At 37.8% G+C, this 26,291-nt stretch overlaps 1 protein-coding gene across 1 annotated transcript in view; it reads left to right on the top strand.

Moving 5' to 3' along the window:
* focad (focadhesin) overlaps positions 1-26,291 on the top strand; it is a 351,198-nt gene that overhangs the window by 39,591 nt on the left and 285,316 nt on the right. Inside the window, 1 exon segment of the mRNA XM_051930168.1 lies at positions 850-951. Within this exon segment, the coding sequence (XP_051786128.1) occupies positions 850-951 (102 nt within the window).

The raw sequence follows: 26,291 nt of genomic DNA, 5'->3' as shown, positions 1-26,291 counted from the left end.
AGTGATTCCCACCCCTTATTACTGCAGTGGATGTTTGCTTCATATTTACATTGTAGCTAATTTGTTAAAAATGTTATTCATAAATTTATATGAGCTGGAATACACAAATGTCCCCAGGCATCATAACTGGGTATTACTGTCAAATTTATACAAACTGAAATTCATTAATGTACCCAGGCATTATAATTGGGAATTTTAAACAAGTAGCTCCATAATGTAAAGAAAATGTAGCTCTCACCAGTGTTTGTAGGAATATGCACATTTAATAGAATCTGTTGAAAATATCAGTAAATAAATATTGGTGGTTTGCTGCTGCACATCCATAGGGACGTGGATATTGACTAGTTTTATATCTGTGATTAATTTACACAACTAAGATCTGTTTTCACTTTGACATTAATCTTTTTAAGAATCTTTTTTTTTTTCTGTTGATCAATGTAAAAAAGCTGCATTAAATTCACTCTGATTCAGTGCTGTATAACAATAAGGCATGAAAAATTCCCAGGGGCTGATCATTGTGAGAAGTAACAAAACTATTTAAATTATATAAATGGTTTCCATGTTATTATTCTAAAGGGTATTCTTATTATTTTGTGCATAATTTATATGCTTATTAGTTTGTGCACTCATGTGCGTTTTCCTGTATACTTTGTACCAGCCTTTAATTCCCAAAACACATTATCCTGAATCACATTTTTATTGTGCTTAAGGTTAATAAAGGTGTTGTGCTCTAGATAAATACATTTTATAGTTTTTATTGAAAACAGTAACTAATACAAGCAGTTCTGTCAAAGGCTATTATATATGTTGCATATGTATTTTATTTCCATGTTTTCCCCTCCCCAATAGGAATGTTCATGGTTTAATAAAAATGATGGGGTTGTTGCTTCAAATTCAAGCTATGAAGTCATCCAAAGAGACAACAGATGCTTACTGCCCATACTTAATCAGGTGGGTACTGCTTTCTCATGACATAGTTAAGACATCTGCCAAAACATTAGTGGTAATGATTAATCAGACATGACTCATTCAACAGCCGTTGTTTCTCTGTAATTTTTCTGATAATAAAGCTGTGTATAGTTTAAACTAACTTGCAGTTATAGAGGAGAAGAAAAAAAATGTTCAAAAAGTGTGTGTTTATTTCATAAATGTGTGGTTTCTTTGTCACATTTAAGGGTCATATGTAGTTAAACATGACTTTCCAGTTAAAATCCAGTTTTCTGTGATTATTTTTGACATGGAAAGCCAACTTTTAAAGGTATAACAGTGTACATATAGATCTTTTTTCTGGTATGGCTACAACAAATTTTTGTTTTCTCAGCCTCTGGAAAGTGTTTTCTTTTACTAATGAAGCTGTCTACATATACAAGGTAAAAAAAGATAAATATTCAGTGAGCGAAGATTCTCACAGAACTGTAGAAATGTTCACACTACATCGTGTGGAAGATGTATGTGGAGAGTATTAGAAACAAAATACATTAACTATAGGTAAAGGTATTGGCACCATTTCAGATTCTTCTATATTACCAGTAATTTATGCTCATGGCAAGAGACTATTTTCTTGCCTTTTTTCCGTCTGTTCAAGGCCACAATGGGGTGATGTCCGTATATAGTACTGAAACAAAAACCTTAGGAAGGTTGAGCCACAGGGATTAAGTATCTGTTCATTTAGGGGCAGGACAAAATTAGAGATTTAGATTGGATTTAGAGATTTCTAAACCCAAACTCAAGAACATATTCCTTCTACTCACCAGTGCATCATTGCTACTCAAGAATTGATTATTTCTTTATAGATTATAATTTCTTGCCTGCGATTAAATCTTACAAGTACAACACTATTGTTATTTCTGACCGTGCCGCTCTGATCTTTGAGCTGAAATCATTATGCCCCACATACTCATCTCGCAGATGGCACCTTAACCCACTTCTATTAGCAGATGAGAACTGTACAGAATTTATGTCAAAAGAAATCAGTTTCTTCCTAGAGACAAATACATCCTCAGAGGTCTCTGCATGAATGCTCTGGGAAACTCTAAAGGCCTTCTTAAGAGGACAGATTATCTCATATCTTTCCCACAGAAATAAATTAGAAACCAAGAAGTTATCAGAGCTAACCATCGAAATTACTAGAATAGATCAAGAACATGCCAGGTGTCCAAGTGAGGCTCTTCATAGGAAAAGACAGGCTCTGCATTCAGAGCTCAACCTCTTAACAACCTTAGAAACTAAACAACTCATGTTTAAATCAAGACATCATTACTATGAACATGGAGAGCAAGCTGATAAGCTCTTAGCTCAACAAATCCACAAGCAAGAAGTTCGCAATACAATCCCAGCAATCACCAACACGAATGGAGATAAAATCATTGACCATAAAAATATAATGCACACATTTAGAGACTACTATAAATCCTTATATTCTACTGAGTTCAAAGAAGACAACACACAATCTAATGCATTTCTGGATACATTACAGATACCACAAATAGATAATTTTATTGCAGAGGAATTGGATAAACCTCTGGCGCTATCAGAATTACTAGATGCTATAAAGTCACTTCAGAGCGGGAAAGCAGTAGGCCCTGATGGCTACCCTGTCGAGACAATTAAATACTACCTCAAACTTTTCGCCAAGCATTAATCACAGTCTTTCCTAAACAAAATAAGGGCTTATTACAATGTGCATCATACAGGCCAGTTTCACTTATGAATAATGATGTTAAGATACTCTCCAAAGTCCTAGCTAGAAGGATGGAGAAAGTGCTGCCTTCGGTAATATCACAAGATCAAACTGGATTTGTTAAAGGCCGACACTTAGCTTCCAATCTCCAACGCCAGTTTAATATAATATATTCACCTGCAAAGTCAAACACCTCGGAGATACTATTATCGTTGGATGGAGAAAAAGCATTTGATATGATTGAATGGAACTACCTTTTCACTACATTAGAGAAATTTGGGTTTGGCCCGAATATTTGTGCAAGGATCAAAGTACTGTATACCAATCCAGAAGCTTCAGTTTGTATTAACAACATTTGCTCAGACCACTTTAAACTAGAATGTGGTATCAGACAAGGATGCCCCTTGTCACCACTGCTATTTGCAGTTGCCATTGAACCACTGGCAGTTCACTGGCGAAATGCTTATCAGATAAAGGGGATGATCAGAGAAGGACTTGAACAGAAAATTTCTCTATATGCAGATGATATGGTTTTGTATATATCAGACCCACAAAATACTGTGCCTGCAGTCTTAATAGCACTTACAGAATTTCAAAAGATCTCTGGTCTCAGAATTAATTTGAATAAAAGTGTGCTCTTTCTCATGAATTCTCAAACATACAATATTAGATTGGACACCTTCCCTTTTATTATTGCAGGTCAGTTTAAATACCTTGGGGTAAATATCACAAGTAAACATAAAGCTCTTTATCAACAAAATTTCACCGTTTGTATGGAAAAAATTAAGCAAGACTTAATGGTAAACCCTCCATCTCACTCTAGCTGGAAGAATTAACGTTGTTAAGATGAATATCCTTCCTAAGCTTCTCTCTTTATTTCAGAACATTCCAATATACATCAATAAATCATTCTTTAAGCAATTAGATTCAACCATAACCTAATTTATTTGGAACCTAAAACATCCACGTATCCAAAGAGCGACTCTACAAAGACCTAAGACAGAAGGTGGCATGGCTCTACCTAACTTTCGGTTTTACTACTGGGCAGCAAACATACAAGCTATAAAAACCTGGACACAAATAGATGAACATACACAGGCTTGGTCCGCAATAGAAATAAAATCCTGCAGTACTTCTTTATATTCCCTGCTTCGCGCCACAATAAATGCAAGTTATTGCCAATATACTAATAACCCAATTGTGCTTCACTCACTCAGAATATGGAACCAATGTAGAAAGCATTTAAAATGGAGAATCTTTTATCTGTGACACCTCTGCACCTTTTTCAACCTTCGCAAACATATGCAGTTTTTAATATCTGGAAAACATTTGGGATTAAATTGCTTAGAGATCTTTATATAGACAACATCTTCTTTGCATCCTATGAACAATTACATTCCAAATTTAATTTTCCAGCAACACATTTCTTTCACTATCTTCAAATTAGAAAATTTGTCAAACAGAACCTGCCCGATTTTCCCCATCTCCCACCTTCCTCTATGCTGGGAAAAATATTGCTCAGTCTCGAGGACTCAGAGAGCATTTCTGCAATATATAAAAATATTTTACAGTCCCTCCCTTTCAAAGATCCAAGAGGACAATGGGAAAAGGATCTCTCACTCAACATATTAGAAAATGAGTAGAAGGTAGCAATGCAGATAATTAATTCGAGCTCCATATGCGCAAAGCATACAATTATTCAACTCAGAATTATATATCGAGCACATCTGTCTCGCTTGAAATTGTCCAAAATGTTTCCAGGGCAAGATCCAACCTGTGAACGCTGCAATCAAGCTCCAGCCTCACTGGGTCACATGTTTTGGGCCTGCACCAAATTAACATCATTCTGGACAAAAATTTTTAAGTGCATTTCGGACAGCCTTGGTGTCACAATCCCTCGTAATCCACTAACAGCAGTGTTTGGTGTTCTTCCAGATGGGCTTAAAATGGAGAAGGACAAACTGTAATTGAAATCACTACACTTTTAGCACGCAGACTTATTTTGCTAAACTGGAAGAATCCTAACTCTCCTCTTTTAAGTCAGTGGGTAACTGATGTTTTATATTATTTGAAATCAGTTAAGGATCTGTGCAGAACTTTTTCAAAACCTGGCAGGATCTAATCAATAATATTTTAGAATAAGCTCTTAAAGCACTGAGGAAGCAGATTCTCTCCCCATTTCTTTATCTTCTCCATTTATCTGTATCCACCTAATAAACTCAGCAGTTTATTTATTTTTACTATTTTTAAGTTTTAGTCTGTTGGCCATGCTCTCTTTCTCAGGGGTGGGGGTTGATTTTTTTTTCAATCCTATTTGTTTGTAAAAATTCATCCATTTGTATGGAATGATTACAATAAAATCAATAAAATTATAATAAAAAAAATTTGAGTTGTAAGGTTGGCATGGACCTTTAATATTTAGTTAGAAACTTTTCTTTACTAAAATCTGGTACACCAAACTAAGCTCAATGTTGGTACCGAAACAATGTTTTCCTTTTTATTGCTCTAGCACCTCTCATAGTGATTTGTTTTGCTATTAAAAATTTGGACATGAAACAATATACTCAATCCCTTTCTTTATTGGTGGTTATTAAATAAAAAATTACCACTACAACAACAATGCAGGAAAAATTAGTAACAAAACTCTGAACCTATACCAAAGAGATCCTTGCATCTAGACCTCAAACAATAAAAATGGAATATACAACCAGATGTTATTAATCCTGAAAAATGAATAACATAATGAAGACAGAATGGAAAGCAGAGATAATGGAGGTAAAATACCTCGACAGAAGTCAAAACAAATAGAGTGTGAATACCTTAAACTTCAAGAGTCATATGTGCTTGAGCTCCTCAACACATTGAAGACCAGGTGTGGAAAGAGTACTAACATAATTCTGTTTAAGTAGAAGTATTATTACATAGGAAAAAATACACTGTGAAAAAATTACCCAAGTTAAAGTACAATTTAGTTACTTTATAATTAACCTAAATTAATAAATATCCTCAGATATCCATGCAGTGCTTTAGAAAGCATAAGCAATATGCAGGCTGCCCTTGGTATCTGTATCTGCGGGTTCTGCATCCATGGATTCAACTAACTGCAGATCAAATATTTATAAAAAAAAAAAAAAAAAATTCTAGAAAGTTCTATAAAGCAAAACTTGAATTTGTTGCATGCTGATCACTAAGCTGAGTCAGTGCGATTGAAGTGATATTTAGGCATAACCTTTGGGATGCCGGCTCAGGGGGAATACCAGTGGGGGGTAATGGGGTCAGGTAGACTTGCTGACCTACCACTCTCACCCTTTGAGGGTCAGTAATGATCCTTCTACTGTTTAACGTAAACCTTTTTATGATATTTGCTTCTTCTATAGTCAGGTTTGATTATCTTCTTGTCACTCCACCCAGAACCATGAGTAATTGCAACACAGCCTGTCTGGGAACCTCACTAAACCAATAAATTGTTAGTAGCAATGAGTGTAGTGTAGAAAGTGCTGGAAATTAAGAGAGTACATAAAGTGCTATCTCTCGATGAGAAAATTAAAATCTTAGACCTTTTGAAAGTGGTATGTCACTTGCCAGAGTGAGTCATAAGGTCATTAAGAACAATTTGAGCATTCATGCAATAAGGCAGAAAGAGGCTTAAATTTTTGAAGTATTTGAGCTGCTAGTGCAATTATAAATAATCTAGAGATGATTTAAAGTGTGCTGGAGGATGTGAATAGGTTATATGCAAATACTGTGCCATTAGTATTTACATATAACCAAATACTAATTGCAGCTGACATTTATCAGTTCCCTTTTAAAATGGACTTGCACATCTGCTGATCTTGATATCCACAGGGGTGGTCCTGAAACCCAACCCCCGCAGACTTTTTACATAGCGATAGAATAGATTTTAATAATCAAATGGCTTATTAATAACATATATACATATACACACTTACAAATAGTAACATTGCACTGTATATGACAATTCAGTTTCAAACTGTAATTGCCAAGTACTTTCCTAGCAAATGCATAGTAGACAAGTAACCCAAATTGTTTAACAATGTTGTTGTGTTTTCAATTACTAACCATCATTTCATTCAGCAAAGCCTTAATTGGAAAGAAAATTGTATAATTTTGCAAACAAGTCAAGAAATGAAAACAATAAATACACCCAGACAGCAGAAGGTTTTTTAAACTATGTTATTATTAGGCAAGTACAATCTGCACAACACCAGCATATATAAGCAAATTTTAAATAATTTTTTTTTTTGTGCTGCCTTCCCTCAAATACATGAAAGTGGTGAAAAAGATAAACAAATATTTGGGCAAATGGAGCAGAGATTTTCTCAAATGATAAGGATTGTTGATTATTGCTGCTCTGATGTACAGTACTAAAGGTTTGCAGGTACTGTATATTTTGTAAGTTGTTACTTGAAGTATGTGCTTAAATGAATATAGTGTATCTGCTTGAGACATTTTTTAACCAATAAAAAACAATGATTGTAACAGACTTGATAATGGCACTGTAACCTAATAAAGTTACGTTACATTTCAAAAGCAATATGCAATTTGTATTGCTACAGTGAAAACATTTATCATCATTTAACAGTTAAATTACTGACAGCTCAGTCATTAAGTCATCAAAAAAAGGATTGCATATTTGGATTAGATTTTTTTTTTTGTTGCCAGTAAAATTTACAGTTTATTTTTGTTATTGCAAATGACGTACGCCATACATGTTGCACACTGTTTACCACTGGGATTTTTAGCATTGATTTTGACATGAATATAGCTGTCAAATAGCCCAGCAGGCCAAATGAGTGTTTTGATGCAATACATAGAAGTTAGTTTTGTCATCTTTTTATTGCTGAAGTTTGTCACATTTACTGAGTTTTGTGAAATTCATACTTTCATTTCTGAGTTAAATTATCATGACCAACAAGAACTTTCAAAAACGTCCTCTAAAAAAAACTGTAAGGGTGAGTGGCAGAGGCTGCATTTTGATTTTCTTTCAGGCATACATGAAACAATTGTCAGATAAAATACAGATCAAAGTCAAATGAAATACTACCAGACTTTCTTATTTGAAAACCAGAAAGAAGTCAAAGCTACAGTATGAATTTAATTGTTCTTTCCTAAGATTAAAATCTTATGCTAAAGGATTCAGCTCAGTTTAACCGAAGTTTGGATGCTATTCAATGCAAATGACCATCTTTCATAACATGGCTGCCATGATGTAATTGATAACATACATCATATGCCTAGCAACCATGTAGCATGAAAGATAACAGGTGCACAAAACTGTGATATCCAAAATGGTGCCAGCAATGAAAAAGTAATCTTAATAAAATGGTGAAGAAATCATGTCACCAAAATAATGAATATGTTTTAACAATGGAATGTTAATTGCACAACCTTGTCAAAAACATGAACTTTACATTATTGGACTGTTTCTTTCTTCTATTTTATTAACCTTGGTAAATTTAATTCTGGTTTCATATAGACTGGGTGAGCTGCTTATTTTGAAAAAGACATAATATATTACAACACTGAAAAAATACATTGAATTACATATTGATTATAAATGTGGGAGAGTATCCATGTCTGTCTTTTTTATTCTTTTTATTCTAGATCATAAGATAAAATAAACACTTTTCTTCAAGTCCTACATTCTTTTTTTAAACTGTTACGAAAATAAGCCATAGCTTATTGTTAATTATGTGGTTGTTATTTGTGGCCCGATGAAGTACACGAAACTGTTCAGTTTTTAAAAGTTGCCAGCTGTAACCATGCCAAAAATGCAATTAACCTTTAATTCTACAAAATTAATTTATTTTATGATAAAAATAAAATTGCAGTACAGCCATTTATGTATGTAAGTTTGCTCTTCCATTCCATTAGTACTGTATATGATACACAGAGGATGTTTTGAAGGCCAAGATTCTTTGAGGAAGTGCCAGTTTAAAATTCAGTGATACATTTCCTACTTTTTGCAAATGTGCCTAAATATATAAGTAAACATTAGCTTTACAGAAAACACACTGTATTAGAATGCGTTTCCAAAATTGCATATTTTCCCTTTAACAGCTGTCAAATACCATCTACCAAGCAGCTTCAAGGCAAAAGGCACTTGTGTCAGGTGTAGCAGTTTTTGTTATTACTGTACTAGTTTTATAAATAAAAGCCAAATCTTGCTGTTAATGATGTTTAGTACTTTATTTCGTTACATGAGTTGACTGTGCACACACTCAAACACACCGTATATTTCTAATATTGTTTTATAGTCATATGAAAAAGGTTGGGAACCCCTCTTAATTCTTTAGATTTTTGTTTATCATTGGCTGAGCTTTCAAAGTAGCAACTTTCTTTTAATATATGACATGCCTTAAGGAAACAGTAGTATTTCAGCAGTGACATTAAGTTTATTGGATTAACAGAAAATATACATCATAACAAAATTAGACAGGTGCATACATTTGGGCACCCCAACAGAGATATTACATCAATACTTAGTTGAGCCTCCTTTTGCAAATGTAACAGCCTCTAGACCCCTCCTATAGCCTTTGATGAGTGCCTGGATTCTGGATGGAGGTATTTTTGACTGTTCTTCCATACAAAATCTCTCTAGTTCAGTTAAATTTGATGGCTGCTGAGGATGGACCGCCTGCTTCAAATCATCCCATAGATTTTCAATGATATTCAAGTCAGGGGACTGTGACGGCCATTCCAGAACATTGTACTTCTCCCTCTGCATGAATGCCTTTGTAGATTTCGAACTGTGTTTTGGGTCATTGTCTTGGAATGTACAACCCCTGAGTAACTTCAACTTTGTGACTTATACTTGAACATTATCCTGAAGAATTTGTTGATATTGGGTTAAATTCATCCGACCCTTGACTTTAACAAGGGCCCCAGTCCCTGAACTAGCCACACAGCCCCACAGCATGATGGAACCCCCACCAAATTTGACAGTAGGTAGCAGGTGTTTTTCTTGGAATGCGGTGTTCTTCTTCCGCCATGCAAAGCGCTTTTTGTTATGACCAAATAACTCAATTTTTGTCTCTTCAGTCCAAAGCACTTTGTTCCAAAATTAATCTGGCTTGTCTAAATGAGCATTTGCATACAGCAAGCGACTCTGTTTGTGATGTGAGTGCATAAAGGGCTTCTTTCTCATCACCCTTCTATACAGATGTTCTTTGTGCAAATTGCGCTGAATTGTAGAACGATGTACAGATACACCATCTGCAACAAGATGTTCTTGCAAGTCTTTGGAGGTGATCTGTGGGTTGTCTGTAACCATTCTCACAATCCTGCGCATATGCCGCTCCTGTATTATTCTTGGCCTGCCAGACCTGGGTTTGACAGCAAATCTGCCTATGGCCTTCCATTTCCTGATTATGTTCCTTACAGTTGAATCTGACAGTTTAAACCTCTGAGATAGCTTTTTGTAGCCTTCCTCTAAATCATGACACTGAATAATCTTTATTTTCAGACCTTTTGAGAGTTGCTTTGAGGATCCCATGCTGTCACTCTTCAGAGTAGAGTCAAAGGGAAGAACAACTTGCAAATTGATCACCTTAAATACCTTTTGTAATGATTGGACATACCTGTCAATGAAGTTCAAGGCTTAATGAGCTAATCCAACCAATTTGGTGTTGCAAGTAATCAGTATTGAGCAGTTACATGCATTCAAATCAGCAAAATTACAAGGGTACCCAAACTTTTGCACAGCCAGTTTTTCACATTTGGTTTAATTTCATTTTTATATTTTGTGTATTGTTTACAAAAGACTGCAATACTTATTCAATTAACATTTATTAACATTTAATGACATTTGTAACATTTCGTTGTACTGTCTCAGTAACATTATTTTCATCAGTTATGAAAAAACTATTGTTAATTACAGAACATTACTCATAGCTTGTACAAAAGATGGCACCACTTGAAATATTTACATTTAATACCATATATACTTGAATATAAGCCGAGTTTTTCAGCACCCAAAATGTGCTGAAAAACATCACCCTTGGCTTATATTCGAGTCGGGTCCTGCTGCCCCCGCAGACCCGACAGAAAATTGGAGTGTACAGTATACACACACACACACACACACACACACGAGAGAGAGAGACATCGAGAGACAGACAGACACGCAAGAGAGAGACATCGAGAGAGACAGACAGACAGACGCACGCACACGAGAGAGAGAGAGACACACACACACACGAACGAGAGAGAGCGAGAGAGACACACGCACACACCCACACCCAACCACGAGAGAGAGAGAGAGATGCGTGCGAGAGAGATAGATACCATATTGTTTTTGTTGACCCTCTTCTCCACTTACAGAGCTAGTTTACTGTTTTTCTTTGAAATAAATACTCAAAAACATTTAACCTACTGATGCCTCAATTAATGTACAGTAATTTTATTGGTATTTATTTTGATTATTGAAACTTACCAGTAGCTGCTGCTATTCCCACCCTAGGCTTATACTCGAGTCAATAAGTTTTTCCAGTTTTTGTAGATAAAATTAGGTACCTCGGCTTATATTCGGGTCGGCTTATACTCGAGTATATACTGTAACTTAAATTTATATTATTTATTTTCACCACTATAAAGATTTTAATACATACAGAATTGCTATTTATTTAAATAAGGTTTTAAATTATTTACATAATATACTCTAAGGTATGAAATTTCAGTACTTTTCGTAGTAATTTATTGAAGTTTGAAATTTTGGTATTGTGACAACCCTGGTCTGCAGAAATCCTCTACTCATTGTGATCAGGTTTGCCTTTGGCAATGCCAGTAATTAATTAAATAATTCAGTAAGGCTCCTACTTTATTGACCTTAACTTTCTCTGTTGTGGGAGGCACCCTCTGGCTATTAAACATATATCAAAGTAATCTGAAGGAGACTCGTTTTAAATAAACAGATTAAAAAACATTTATTGATAAACACAAGGATTATAGAAATATATATCTTTCATATATAAATGGGACACAAAGGCTAGACAGACAAGGATACAACATAGAATTAACTGGCTGTTTACAGATTACTTAAAGTTCTGATTTATCTTGGCACAGATAAATAGTCTTATGATACCATGTCTTTAAAGGTGATGTCTGATGTTGTGTGAAAGTGTTTCTGTTGTTACTGCTCCAGGGTCAAGTGGTGGATTGTTCTTCCGTTGGATTGCACTATTTCTCTTTGCTGCATGATCCTTTGACTGTGGTGTTCGGTGCTCTTCTGATTCAGGCTCTTGGCTATATTGTTTGCGACTTCATAGGGAAAGGCATTACTCTTTCTGGCACAGTAGTTTAGATGTTGAAGTTCTCTTCTTGAAATAATGGCTGCTTCTCAGCCTTTTCAGACTTTTCTTCAGTGCTTCATTTGGCAGAATGGATCTCAGCTTTCAGGTCCATAAAGAGAAGAGGTTGGCAGTTTTCAGCTCCCCAAAGTAGGAGTGGCTCATCAGCTTTTTGTTTTCAGAGAGAAGCTATTTCAGAAACAGGTCATTTTGGAGGGTATTTACAATGCCTAGGAGGGGGTTACCATGAGAGTTTCCTCAAAATTCTCTTGAGCCTGTTAGTTTTTGAAGAAATATATAACTTCCAGTGATTGGATTAAAGTCACTTCCAAAATCAGTGCTTTCCCATTGGTGTGTTATTTTGTCCATCACAGTTGTCACTTGTTGAATCATATGTCTTTGTTCTTGGGGGTCTATTTGGTGCCTTTGGTCAGATCAAGTCTGCAGAGAGAACTCTACAAAGATGTCAGTTCAACTATGTATTTTCCCCATGTTCGTTGTAACAAAGTTTTCATTATAATGAAATATTTTAATGGTCCCATGAGTTTTGTTATAATGGGATTCCACATGTATATGGATAAATCATCTGTGTTCCTATCCCCAGGGGTCATAAATACACATTCACATGATTTAAAAATACTTATCAACCTGGCAGCATTTTTGGGCCGTGGGTCTGAAACTGTTCATGAGCATTAGTCTTTCACACTTATTTGCTTTTTTTTATTTTATTATATTAGTGTGGCTGAAAATTAAACATGAAACTATGAACTAAAAAATTATTAAAGTGAAAGTAAAAAAATATTTTTTTGTCTATACGTAGCATTTATCCTAAAATCTTACTTGTTGTCATAGGCTTGCACCTAATAGGCAACAACATTAAATGACATTTGTAGGCAGTTTTTCCACTCTGCTAAGAATGGACTCCACTTATACAGTATTGCTTGAACATTTTAGAAAGCATTCCTTTTCCAGTTCCTTTAATTTGGACACAACAGAAGATAGTACTTTCTTTGGTGAAGAGTGATATACCAGCGATTGATTCCTGGCTTGGCAACTGTCTTTAGAGAGTTTGTATATTCTACTGATGTTCACATGGGTTTTCTCTGTGTACTGCAATTACCTCCCAATTTATTAATTTCCTCCAATTCGTGAGTATGTGTACATAATCCCCTCCTTTTTGGACTTTCTTGTGTGATACTGCCTTAAGTGCCTAAGGAGCTTGTCATTGCAGTTTTATTTATTTTTGAGCAAGCCCAATTAATTCTGGGATCTGTTTTTTCTCACCTTGTTCCCACTAGGTCTTTTTTTTTTCATGTATGACCATATATTCATCTATACATCTTCTTCCTTCATTACCCAGGCTGTATTCATTGGGACTGTGATGACTTTATGTGGAGTATGTATGCACTTCACACAGGCAGCACATGAAAATAGGATTTGACCTCTGGACTCTTGAACAATTAGCACACTAGCTTGCCTAGAGCAGGCTGTTTTATTTCTTTTTAGTGTTTCTGACAGACAGCCAAAGCTGGTTATAGCTAATATCACTGAATATTGTAACCAAGGATTTATAGAATTTCCTGGAAATAAATCCAAATCACAAGTTATAACCACTTTCACAAGTACAAGTTTTCCCATGAATATGAGTGTTATTGGCTTAAATTCATGTGTGAAAAATGCTGGATTAAAAATCCCATGTCAGTTGATACAGCAGTTCTCCGGTCCAGAATTCGTATATATATTTCCTATGAATTGTGCAGAGAGGTAGGTTTTTCGCTCTTTTACTTCATGGAAAAGAAAATTATGAGAGTTTTAAAACCAAAGCACTTGTTTGCTTATAGTTTTCTATCTTTTTGTTCCTGCTAGAGTAATGGCATGGCCATGGCTTTCTGTCTGTTGCTGCCTAAAAGCCCATGACTTCTGTACTTGTTATTTTAGTACATATCACATGCACTTCAGAGCAGGTAATCCACCTGAAGCTAAGCATGTTCGGCCCTGGCAAAGACTTAGATGGGAGACCCTCTAGGAAAACCTTGAGTTGCTGCTGGGAGAGGTGTTGGTGGAGCCAGCTGGTGGTATACACTCTGTGGTCTGTATATGGATCCCAATGTAGTATTGGTGACACTGTGCTGTACAAATTGTGCCTCCTTTGAATCAGACATATAAAATGGAGATTCTGACTCTCTTTATCATAAATGTTCCCTGGGCATCCTTTGTTATCAGTATGGTGTTTTCCGATGTCCAGGCTAAATTGTCTACCACGGCCTGGTTATTCAGGCGCCCTGAGAAAAGTGTTGTATATGTTGTTAATGTAATGTCTTTCTTTAATTTGATTTTCTTTTATATAGTATATTATATATTATATACAGTGCATCCGGAAAGTATTCACAGCACATCACTTTTTCCACATTTTGTTATGTTACAGCCTTATTCCAAAATGGATTAAATTCATTTTTTTCCTCAGAATTCTACACACAACAATAATATTAACAATAACAGCAGCTCTCTACTCAAAACGGTAAACTTGAGAAGCTGCTAGCATCGAACCCAGAAGCTCTTGATTGGGAGTCAGCAGTTGTGTGTGGAAACTGTTAACATTTGAATCTGATGATTGTATATAAAACCATGTCAGAACTTGTGCGCGAACGAGACTGGGAAAACTGTGGACATGGATGTGAGTGGTGTGTGTGACTGAGAATGACTGGTGTGAAGCCTGAAGTCCAAATATCAAATAAACACTTTCACAAAACGTACAAGTATAACAGAACAAGTGCGCTTTTATTCAAGAATATAACTGAAGAAAAAAGAAAGCAGGTTGCGGTAAGCAGTTGATGCGACAACTTGCGTGGTGCAATGCTAAGAACTGCTGACTCCCAATCAAGAGCTTCTGGGTTCGATGCTGGCAGCTTCTCAAGTTTGCCGTTTTGAGTAGAGAGCTGCTATTATTGTTAATATTATACAATAAAAACATACATTTGATTTACGTCTGTAACAACCGCTGTAAATTTATAGTGCTTGTCAAAGTTAGCGTTCACACTCGCCCCGATCTGACACTGCTGTTTTCAAATAAAGACGCGCTATAACAAAGGTGAACTCAGATCGGAGAAAACAGAAGCCATCCCAGCAAGAAACGTCCCCTCACATATAAGAACAACGCAGCTGCACCAGGCGTAAAGGCGAGAGTCCGGCGTCATCCTGCCAATCACCTGTCCTTCAAAGAAACAGCACGGCTTACAGAGCTCGCCAACGCTACATCGTCCAGATCTAAACACTAGCGTGGTGCATGTGCCCAAAAAAGTCTAATTGCATTCTCGTACCATTGCTTGCGTACTAAAGTGTCAGCAGGTATTTTTCGTGGCATTACACGTGTAATTTGTGAGCATGCCCTTAACGATCAAACAGAGGAAGCTCTGCAGTATACTTGTGATTTTATGCTGTAGGAAGATAAGTAAATAAAGTAAAACTAAAAAAAAGACGCTAACTTTGACAAGTACTATACAATTACAGAGGCTATTACAGTCGCAAATCAAATGTATGCTTTTATTGTATAATATTAACAATAAGAACAGCTTACTACTCAAAACGTTTATTTTGGAAGACGTTAAGACTCGAACCCAAAACCTTATGAGTTGGAGTCGACAGCTCTAACCAGTATACTACCCAAGAAGGCAGGACAGAAAGCAGCACTAACCTGGTTTCTTTTTCTTCGGTTATAGCCTTAGAAAAAAGCGCATTTGTTCTGTTATACTTTTTATCTTTTGTGAAAGTGTACGAAGATATTTGGAATTCAGGCTTCACACATTATACACTTCATGCCTACATTTTGTCAATTATTACTAAAACATGAAAAACGTTTCTGTTTTAACGATGTGTTTACTGTGCATAGATCGTTGTAGACACGGAACACACATGAAATGCAAGTGTTCCAAATAACGATATAGTATTTATAAAAGGTGTCATTTTGAATGACTTCTCACTCTATACAGCTCTAAGCAACTGACAAGTAGGTAAGCAGACTTGAGCTGAGAAAACTGTGTGCCGGTGGGGGGGATGTGATAGTAGACTGCTTGCTGTTTGCTGCTTATTAACACATTTAAAGGACAAAAGACGCTGACGGAGAAGTGCGAAGCGTTTTAAGGTGGGACGGATCTACGAGTTTTTTCGTAGGCTCTGGTAATTCTAGTGTTAATGTTACTGTTGTCAAAACCTCTGCATTTTTTTCCATCTCCTGACATTATTGCTGTTTAAACTGTGTTAATGTGGTGTGTGGGAGAATTAATCTGTTTCAGAGTATGTCGAATGAATCCCTTAGCAGGAGCTTTTGCATAAAGAGTAGTTATGTTCCTTTCCCAAATTACAAATTTGTGTTTTTTTGAATGGTAGGTTAGAACAATATTGATGAGAAAAAAATATCATACCAAAGAAAAGACAATACTATTAGGTGTAGATGAACTTATTGATTTACAAAAAAACTTAAGCAGCTGTCTTGTTTCATGAGTTTGAGTGTCTTTCATTTTGATGATTGGGTCCCCATATTTAGCGTTCCCAACTTTGTGTTTTTACTTTTTGTAAGGTTGTATGTTTTTGTTCCCACATTTAATAAGCAAATCATTTGAGAGCAGTGTATTCTTCTTCCCAGTGTATTCTTCTTCCCTGTGGCTTATTGTGGGAAAATTAGCACTGTTAAGTATTAGTAAGTTTTATCCTCTCTTACACAGGTAATTTACTTTATGGTATTTGCTGTAACGGTAGGGGAGTACACGTGTAACAGACCTTGAGAATTCTAGGAGTGCTGAGACCACCACAGATTTGTATAAATGTAAAGGGTGGTGGTTAATTAAAAAGGACAAGATTCTAAGACCAAGATAAACACAATACTGTTAATATAACTCTCCTCATCCCCCACACCACCCATTCAAATAAACTGAAAAACACAGAAGATAATTAAATCTGGAGAATTTTATCACAGTAACTGAAAATTTCTACAATATTTACAACATCTCCAAAATGAACAAGAAATAGACAAAAATACCAAACTGTATTTACAGAATCACAAATAAATGCAGTATAGCAAAAGTGATGAATACTCTAGATGTAAGTGGTGAATTCTTAATGTTGGTTAGCATTATCCTTGCATTGCAAAACAACTTTCCCAATACATGAAAATGCATGTATTCGAAATAACGATATACTGTATTTTTTCCCTATATAACTCCAGGCACCTCACATGCAGATAAGGAGATTAGGCTTGAGCTGAGAGAACTTTTTGCTGACTTGAGCTCCATCTCTGGGTTTGAGGGATGGGATAGCAGGCTGCTTGCTGCTTGTGCTGATTGACACATTTACAATGCTGTTGGAGGGATGTGGAGGAATTTAAGGTAGGCTGGGATTACGAGTTTTTTTCGTAGGCTTCAGGGACTCTCGTGTTAAATAAGTTAATGTTCTTGACTGACACTATAGAACTGTGTCTGGCTGGGAATGTCCTAATTATTTGTAAAAGAATGAGTTGAAATTGACCAAAAATGTAGTACAACAACCCTCCCAGTTTAGTTTAACAGAAAACACAAACATTACACAGGACATACTGTACTAGACTTGTAAATACCCCGTTTATGTGGCATCACTACACACACTTGTGTAAACTAAGAACTGTTATACCTATGTGTTGCATACATAGGTTCACCATAGATCACCATTCAAATTCCCTTTTTGCTTATTCCCATTTCTTCACAAGTTTAAATGAGACTGAAGGGCTGAAAAGAAGAAGAACAGGCAAGATCAGCTACAGGCTATAAGCAACTTTATAGCTAACTTTACAGCTACAGTATAGTGCAACTTTATAGCTGCTGCTCCTGGCATGAAGAATGCGTGAGAGTTAGAGAAACTGAGAACCATCCTAATAGCAAAGAAGAGAACACATATTCCACATTTGAAACTCTACCACCTAGCAACTTAAACATCAACAAGTTACAAAATTATAAAATATATGAGCACTAGTAGAGGGATGGGACAGTTCACATGACCTTTCAGTGTTCAGCAGAATCCACAAAAATATACTGAACATTAAGTCTGTTAATTATAAGCTGCCATAATTTTAAAGTAAGTAAGTAAGTAAAGTCAGTCAGTCAGTCTAAGCAAGGCTTAAAAGCCTAAATTATCTCAGCATACTACCAATGCTTGCTAAATTCCAATCAGATGTATTCAGCACAGTTTTGGAATTTCATATGTCAAGCCTTTCATCAATCAATGATATTTGCTTGGTTTCTGTTTAACACTAGAATTACCAGAGCCTTCGAAAAAACTCGTAGATCCGTCCCACCTTAAAATGCTTTGCACTTCTCCGTCAGAGTCTTTTGTCCTTTAAATGTGTTGATAAGCAGCAAACAGCAAGCAGTCTGCTATCACATCCCCCCACTGGCACACAGTTTTCTCAGCTCAAGTCTGCTTACCTACTTGTCAATTGCTTAGAGCTGTATAGAGTGAGAAGTCATGCAAAATGACACCTTTTATAAATAGTATATCGTTATTTGGAACACTTGCATTTCATGTGTGTTCCGTGTATACAACGATCTATGCACAGTAAATACATTGTTAAAACAGAAACGTTTTTCATGTTTTAGTAATAATTGACAAAATGTAGGCATGGAGTGTATCATGTGTGAAGCCTGAATTCCAAATATCTTTATACACTTTCACAAAAGATGAAAGTATAACAGAACAAATGCGCTTTTTTCTAAGGCTATAACCGAAGAAAAAGAAAGCAGGTTAGTGCTGCTTGCTGTCCTGCCTTCTTGGGTAGTATACTGGTTAGAGCTGCCGACTCCGACTCATAAGGTTCTGGGTTCGAGTCTTTAACGTCTTCCAAAATAAACGTTTTGAGTAGTAAGCTGTTCTTATTGTTAATATTACACAATAAAAGCATACATTTGATTTGCGACTGTAACAGCCGCTGTAAATGTATAGTACGTGTCAAAGTTAGCGTCTTTTTTTAGTTTTACTAGTTTTACTTTATTTACTTATCTTCCTACAGCATAAAGTCACAAGTATACTGCAGAGCTTCCTCTGTTTGATCGTCAAGGGCATGCTCACAAATTACACGTGTAATGCCACGAAAAATACCTGCTGACACTTTAGTACACGAGTAATGGTACGAGAATGCAATTAGACTTTTTTTGGGCACATACACCACGCTAGTGTTTAGATCTGGACGGTGTAGCGTTGGCGAGCTCTGTAAGCCGTGCTGTTTCTTTGAAGGACAGGTGACTGGCAGGATGACGCCGGACTTTCGCCTTTATGCCTGGTGCAGCTGCGTTGTTCTTATATGTGAGGGGACGTTTCTTGTGGGGATGGCTTGTGTTTTCTCCAATCTGAGTTCACCTCTGTTATTGCGCGTCTTTATTTGAAAACAGCAGTGTCAGATCGGGGTGAGCGTGAACGCTAACTTTGACAAGCACTATAAATTTACAGTGGTTATTACAGACGTAAATCAAATGTATGTTTTTATTGTATAATATTAACAATAATAGCAGCTCTCTACTCAAAACAGCAAACTTGAGAAGCTGCTAGCATCGAACCCAGAAGCTCTTGATTGGGAGTCAGCAGTTCTTAGCATTGCACCACACAGGCTGTCGCATCAACTGCTTACCGCAACCTGCTTTCTTTTTTCTTCAGTTATATTCTTGAATAAAAGCGCACTTGTTCTGTTATACTTGTACTTGTGAAAGTGTTTATTTGATATTTGGACTTCAGGCTTCACACCAGTCATTCTCAGTCACATACACCACTCACATCCACGTCCACAGTTTTCCCAGTCGCGCACAAGTTTTATATACAATCATCAGATTCAAATGTTAACAGTTCCCACACACAACTGCTGACTCCCAATCAAGAGCTTCTGGGTTCGATGCTAGCAGCTTCTCAAGTTTACCGTTTTGAGTAGAGAGCTGCTGTTATTGTTAATATTATACAATAAAAACATACATTTGATTTACGTCTGTAACAACCGCTGTAAATTTATAGTGCTTGTCAAAGTTAGTGTTCACGCTCGCCCCGATCTGACACTGCTGTTTTCAAATAAAGACGCGCTATAACAGAGGTGAACTCAGATCGGAGAAAACAGAAGCCCTCCCCGCAAGAAATGTCGGCTCACATAAAAGAACAACGCAGCTGCACCAGGCGTAAAGGCAAAAGTCCGGCGTCATCCTGCCAATCACCTGTCCTTCAAAGAAACAGCACGGCTTACAGAGCTCGCCAACGCTACACCGTCCAGATCTAAACACTAGTGTGGTGTATGTGCCCAAAAAAAAGTCAAACTGCATTCTCGTACCATTGCTCGCATACTAAAGTGTCAGCAGGTATTTTTCGTGGCATTACACATGTAATTTGTGAGCATGCCCTTGACGATCAAACAGAGGAAGCTCAACAGTTCACCTGTGACTTTATGCTGTAGGAAGATAAGTAAATAAATCAGCTCGTATGTTATTTATTTGGATCAAATAAAGACGCGCTATAGCTCTTTATCTATCCCCTTAGCTGTTTTTATATATATTATATAATAAGTTATAAAGACACTTGTTCATGTTAATTGCAGTCTCAATTGTTAAAAATAATATTTTAAAAGGAACATCCCACATGAAAATACAACAATCTGACTGACTGACAGTTCATACCACTTTATATGGTTAAAAAGAAAAAAAATAACACTTTCTTTCCAGCGGGGAATCGAACTCGGGTCTCTAAGGTGCAACAGGCCTGCTGTGAACTGATTGGCTGAGCAGTCAGTGTCAACTATCCGTGACTTAGTATGAATGACTTAGATTGATTTAGAGAGAATAAAAGTGAAAAAAAAAACAAACTTTTACAAGTCCTATAAATGTACACCGTGTGTTACAGACGCAAACCAAGTGTATGTCTGTACTGTATAATATTGACAATAAGAGCAGCTCATTACTGAAAACAGCAAATATAGGAGGAAGTCGGGATCGAACCGGGGACTCTTGATTACACTGGGGACGTTTGACTACAAGTCAGCAAATCTTACCACTACTCTATATTATATAGTTTATGCCTACATTTTGTCATTTACTACTAAAATATGAAAAATGTTTCTGTTTTAAAAATGTGTTTACACAGATTACTGTAGAAACGGAACACACATGAAATGCGTGTGTTCCAAATAGCGATCTATTATTTCCACTCTAAAACTCAAGCAGTTCAGTCACTCCCAGATAATCAAACAAGGCATGAGCTGGGAAAACTTAGTGAACGTTCTGCGACGGTGGGGGATGGAATAGCCGGCTGCTTGCTGGCTCATCTTAATCGGCACATTTAGAAGACAAAAGAGAGGTGAGAATGGTTTTAAGGTGGGCCGGATCTGCGAGTTTTTTCGTGGACTCTGGTAATTCTAGTGTTAATTCACTGTTTATTAGGAGGGTTCAAATAAGAGGACAAACTCCACAAAAAAGTTCATTTAATAGGAAAATCACAAAAGAGAGTTAAAAAATTAAACTTATGGCAAAAATATGAACATTTCAAAAAGACTTGTATATAAATCTCACACTACTTCATGCAGAATAGGAGAGGAATAATAGACCAGGTCATTAAAGAATTATTTCATTTAGAAGTAAAACGAGTTACTGTTTGTGAGACTGGTTGAAATAGTAATCTGGAGCCATAAGGGTTCCCTGAGACTGGGATTAGAAGCTACTACCCTAAATTAGTTGGTCTTAAAGTGTCAGGATCTGTACAGTGTTTCCTTAACTGCCTGTTCTAAAGAGATATCAAAGTTTATAGCATGGTACTGGCTGCTGCCATGTTTCAGGTCAGAGTACTAGGTGACTGTCCTCCTGTCAGTCACTTATTTTAAAAGGACATACTGATTCCATTTCTCCTTGCTGGTGTTTGTGTTCTTCCAGATACCAGTTTTGAGGTGTCCATCCTCCAGCAAACCATTTGATGCCTCACCTTCTCTGTCAGCCAAGGGTCAGATATCCCAGGGTTGTATCTATTTTAGGTTCTTAAATACCATGGTTCTGTTCATTCTTCTGCTACTTTGAGGAGCTACACCTACCTATATTCCAGGACATCTAACATTTACAGAACGTGATGAGCATCATCAGTCCTGTGCCACCTTTTTCTGCGTACTCTGCCATTTTCATCCAGATTTTCCATCACAGCGATACAAATACTGTTGCTTGTGACCAAATATTAATATAAATGTGAAATTTGTTTTTTTAGGAGTGAATGTAGGCTTTTCATATGTGTTCATGGTGTTGCCTTTTCATTGCTTCATTATTCACAAGCACCAAACATTTTTGTGGAGTTGTACTAGAAGACTGAACAGCTTGCACTGTTCACATATGCCATCTACCAGAATGACTTTATTAATTTCATAATATAAGTTGAGCTTTAAAGGAACAAAGCATTTATATTCCTCAATGCTGCAATGAACTGCAATGAACAAATCAATATGTGGACAACAATACAAATTTCCATACCGGACCGGTCGAGCCCTGGGTTAACAACGACCGCCACCAGTACTGTTAGCCAACAGGGTGCTGGCGGAAATTGGGCTACTGTTGGCCGAAGAAGAAGAAGAAGAGGGGGGAGACGTGTCTGGAGGCTGGAGGAGAGGAGGAAAGTAAAGAGAGTGGAACTGAGGGTAGGAACTTTGAATGTTGGCAGTATGACTGGTAAGGGGAGAGAGTTAGCAGATATGATGGAGAGAAGGAAGGTTGATATATTGTGCGTGCAAGAGACTAAATGGAAGGGGAGTAAGGCCAGGTGGATTGGAGGTGGATTCAAATTGTTCTATCATGGCGTGGATGGGAGGAGAAATGGGGTAGGAGTTATTCTGAAGGAACAGTATGTCAAGAGTGTTTTGGAGATGAAGAGAGTGTCAAGCAGAGTAATGATTATGAAGCTGGAAATTGGAGGTGTGATGATGAATGTTGTTAGTGCATATGCACTGAAAGTTGGGTGTGCAGTGGGTGAGAGAGAAGATTTTTGCAGTGAGTTGGATGAAGTGATGAACAGATTACCCAAGGTACAGAAAGTGGTGACTGGAGCGGATTTCAATGGGTGTGTTGGTGAAGGGAAAGGGAACAGTGGAGACGAGGAGGTGATGGGTAGGTATGGTGTCAAGGAGAGGAATGAAGAAGGTAAGAGGATAGTGGATTTTGCCAAAAGAATGGACATGGCTATGGTGAATACGTATTTTAAGCAGAGGGAGGAACATAGGGTTACGTACAAGAGTAGTGGAAGATGCACACAGGTAGATTACATCCTGTGCAGAAGAGTCGATCTGAAGGAGATTGAAGACTGCAAAGTGGTGGCAGGGGAAAGTGTAGTTAAGCAGCATAGGATGGTGGTCTGTAGGATGACGTTGGAGATCAAAAAGAGGAACAGAGTGAGGGCAGAGCCAAGGATCAAATGGTGGAAGTTGAAAAAGGAAGACTGCAAGGTTGAATTTACAGAGGAGGTGAGACAGGCACTGGGTGGCAGTGAAAAGTTACCAGACAGCTGGGAAACTACAGCAGATGTAGTAAGGGTGACAGCAAGAAGGGTGCTTGGCGTGACATCTGGAAAGAGGAAGGAGGAAAAGGAAACCTGGTGGTGGAATGAGGAAATACAGGAGAGTATACAGAGGAAGAGGATGGCAAAGAAGAAGTGGGATAGTCAGAGAGATGCTGAAAGTAGACAAGAGTACAAGGAGATAAGGCGCAAGGTGAAGAGAGAGGTGGCGAAGGCTAAAGAAAAGGTGTATAATGAGTTGTATGAGAGATTGGACACTAAGGAGGGAGAAAAGGACCTGTACCGATTGGCTAGACAGAGGGACTGAGCTGGGAAAGGTGTGCAGCAGGTTAGGGTGATAAAGGATAAAGATGGAAACTTACTCACAAGCGAGGAGAGTGTGTTGAGCAGATGGAAAGAGTACTTTGAGAGGCTGATGAATGAAGAGAATGAGAGAGAGTAGAGGTTGGATGATGTGAAGATAGTGAATCAGGAAGTGCAACGGATTAGCAAGGAGGAAGTAAGGACAGCTATGAAGAGGATGAAAAATGGAAAGGCCGTTGGTCCAGATGACATACCTATGGAAGCATGGAGGTGTTTAGGAGAGATGGCAGTGGAGTTTTTAACCAGATTGTTTAATGTAATCTTGGAAAGTGAGAGGATGCCTGAGGAGTGGAGAAGAAGTGTACTGGTGCCGATATTTAAGAGTAAGGGGGATGTGCAGGACTGCAGTAACTACAGGGGAATAAAATTGATGAGCCACAGCATGAAGTTATGGGAAAGAGTAGTGGAAGCTAGGTTAAGAAGTGAGGTGATGATTAGTGAGCAGCAGTATGGTTTCATGCCAAGAAAGAGCCACAGATGCAATGTTTGCTTTGAGGATATTGATGGAGAAGTTTAGAGAAGGCCAAAAGGAGTTTTATTGCGTCTTTGTGGACCTGGCGAAAGCATATGACAGGGTGCCTCGAGAGGAGCTGTGGCATTGTATGAGGAAGTCGGGAGTGACAGAGAAGTACGTAAGAGTTGTGCAGGGTATGTACGAGGGACGTGTGACAGTGGTGAGGTCTGCAGTAGGAGTGACGGATGCATTCAAGTTGGAGGTGAGATTACATCAGGGATCGGCTCTGAGCCCTTTCTTTTTGCAATGGTGATGGACAGGTTGACAGACGAGATTAGACAGGAGTCCCCATGGACTATGATGTTTGCTGATTATATTGTGATCTGTAGCGATAGTAGGGAGCAGGTTGAGGAGACCCTGGAGAGGTGGAGATATGCTCTAGAGAGGAGAGGAGAGGAGAGGAATGAAGGTCAGTAGGAACAAGACAGAATACATGTGTGTAAATGAGAGGGAGGTCAGTGGAATGGTGAGGATGCAGGGAGTAGAGTTGGCGAAGGTGAATGAGTTTAAATACTTGGGATCAACAGTGCAGAGTAATGGGGATTGTGGAAGAGAGGTGAAAAAGAGAGTGCAGGCAGGGTGGAATGGGTGGAGAAGAATGTCAGGAGTAATTTGTGACAGACGGGTATCAGCAAGAGTGAAAGGGAAGGTCTACGGGACGGTAGTGAGACCAACTATGTTATATGGGTTGGAGACGGTGGCACAGACCAGAAAGCAAAGGCAGAGCTGGAGGTAGCAGAGTTAAAGATGCTAAGATTCGCACTGGGTGTGACGAGGATGGATAGGATTAGAAATGAGTACATTAGAGCAGGCATGTCAAACACGCGGCCCCTGGGCCCGCAACAGAAATCTGTGCGGCCCGCATGACAGATCCTAGTTAGCACTGAAATTGTACAAAATGATTACTATCGTTTGTGATTGAATCATTCTGCATCTTCAGCGTTACTTATTGACTTTTCTTACTTCTGCTTTCTGACAAAAGCGTGTTTTCCCATGGCGTTACGGTACCGGAAACGTCATCTGCTAGTATAGCCACGAGCCTTGGCCAAAGTTAATGAGCCGCAACGTCACAACTGAAGTGTTAGGCTGCAGCAGCAGGCAGTAGGGGCGGCCTTAGGCATGTGCAAACTGTGCACCTGCACAGGGCCACCAAATCCCAGGGGCCGCCATGCCAATATATATTGAATATGAAACAGAAAGAGAAAATAACGGCACAGCTGACGGCAATGTGGCCGAAAAACATTGTGTTTCTTCTTAAATAGTACGTTGTATTTACTTATGTCGCTAGAGTCGGAGCAGTAAGCTATATGTAGTATTATAATGTTCTGCCGTAATGAGAATATCATGGACCGCCACTTGGTTTTCAAGTTACGGACACGCGCATATAGAAGCATGTCATGAGCACGAGGCGGCTATGCACTGTCCGCAACGGACGTGGCTATCCGTTGTGCATAAGATACCATATTGACAAAGGCAGGCGAAGGGGCCACCGATTCTTTTCTCTGCCCAGGGCTGCCACGAGCCTAGAGCCGCCCCTGACAGGCTACACTACTGGCTGGGCTGCTGAGACTGGCCACTGGGCAGAACTGACCATCACGATTAGTAATAGCTCGCATATTTTCACGTTTTTTTTGCTCTAGTTTTATGTAATTTTGTGCTAGTATTGTAACGATCAGTTAGTGCAGACTACAGCTGAAGATCTGAAGTGGACACCAGAAGTTGGTGAGTTGTTTATTAATATATTTTTGTGATTTTGAGTTTGTATAATTAGTGTAGTTCAGGTGGCTTTTTGCATATCGGCTTATTTTACAATATAAACTTTGAAGTAAACTTAGTAAAGTAAAATTTGATTTTTGGAGGATTTGTTTTCCAACTTGAATTACTGAGGAATGAA

Source organism: Erpetoichthys calabaricus, chromosome 7, assembly GCF_900747795.2.
Source record: "Erpetoichthys calabaricus chromosome 7, fErpCal1.3, whole genome shotgun sequence".
In the NCBI taxonomy this organism is placed as follows: Eukaryota; Metazoa; Chordata; class Cladistia; order Polypteriformes; family Polypteridae; genus Erpetoichthys; species Erpetoichthys calabaricus.
The sequence above is the reverse complement of the archived record's forward strand: the minus strand, read 5'-3'. Positions and strand labels throughout refer to the sequence as shown.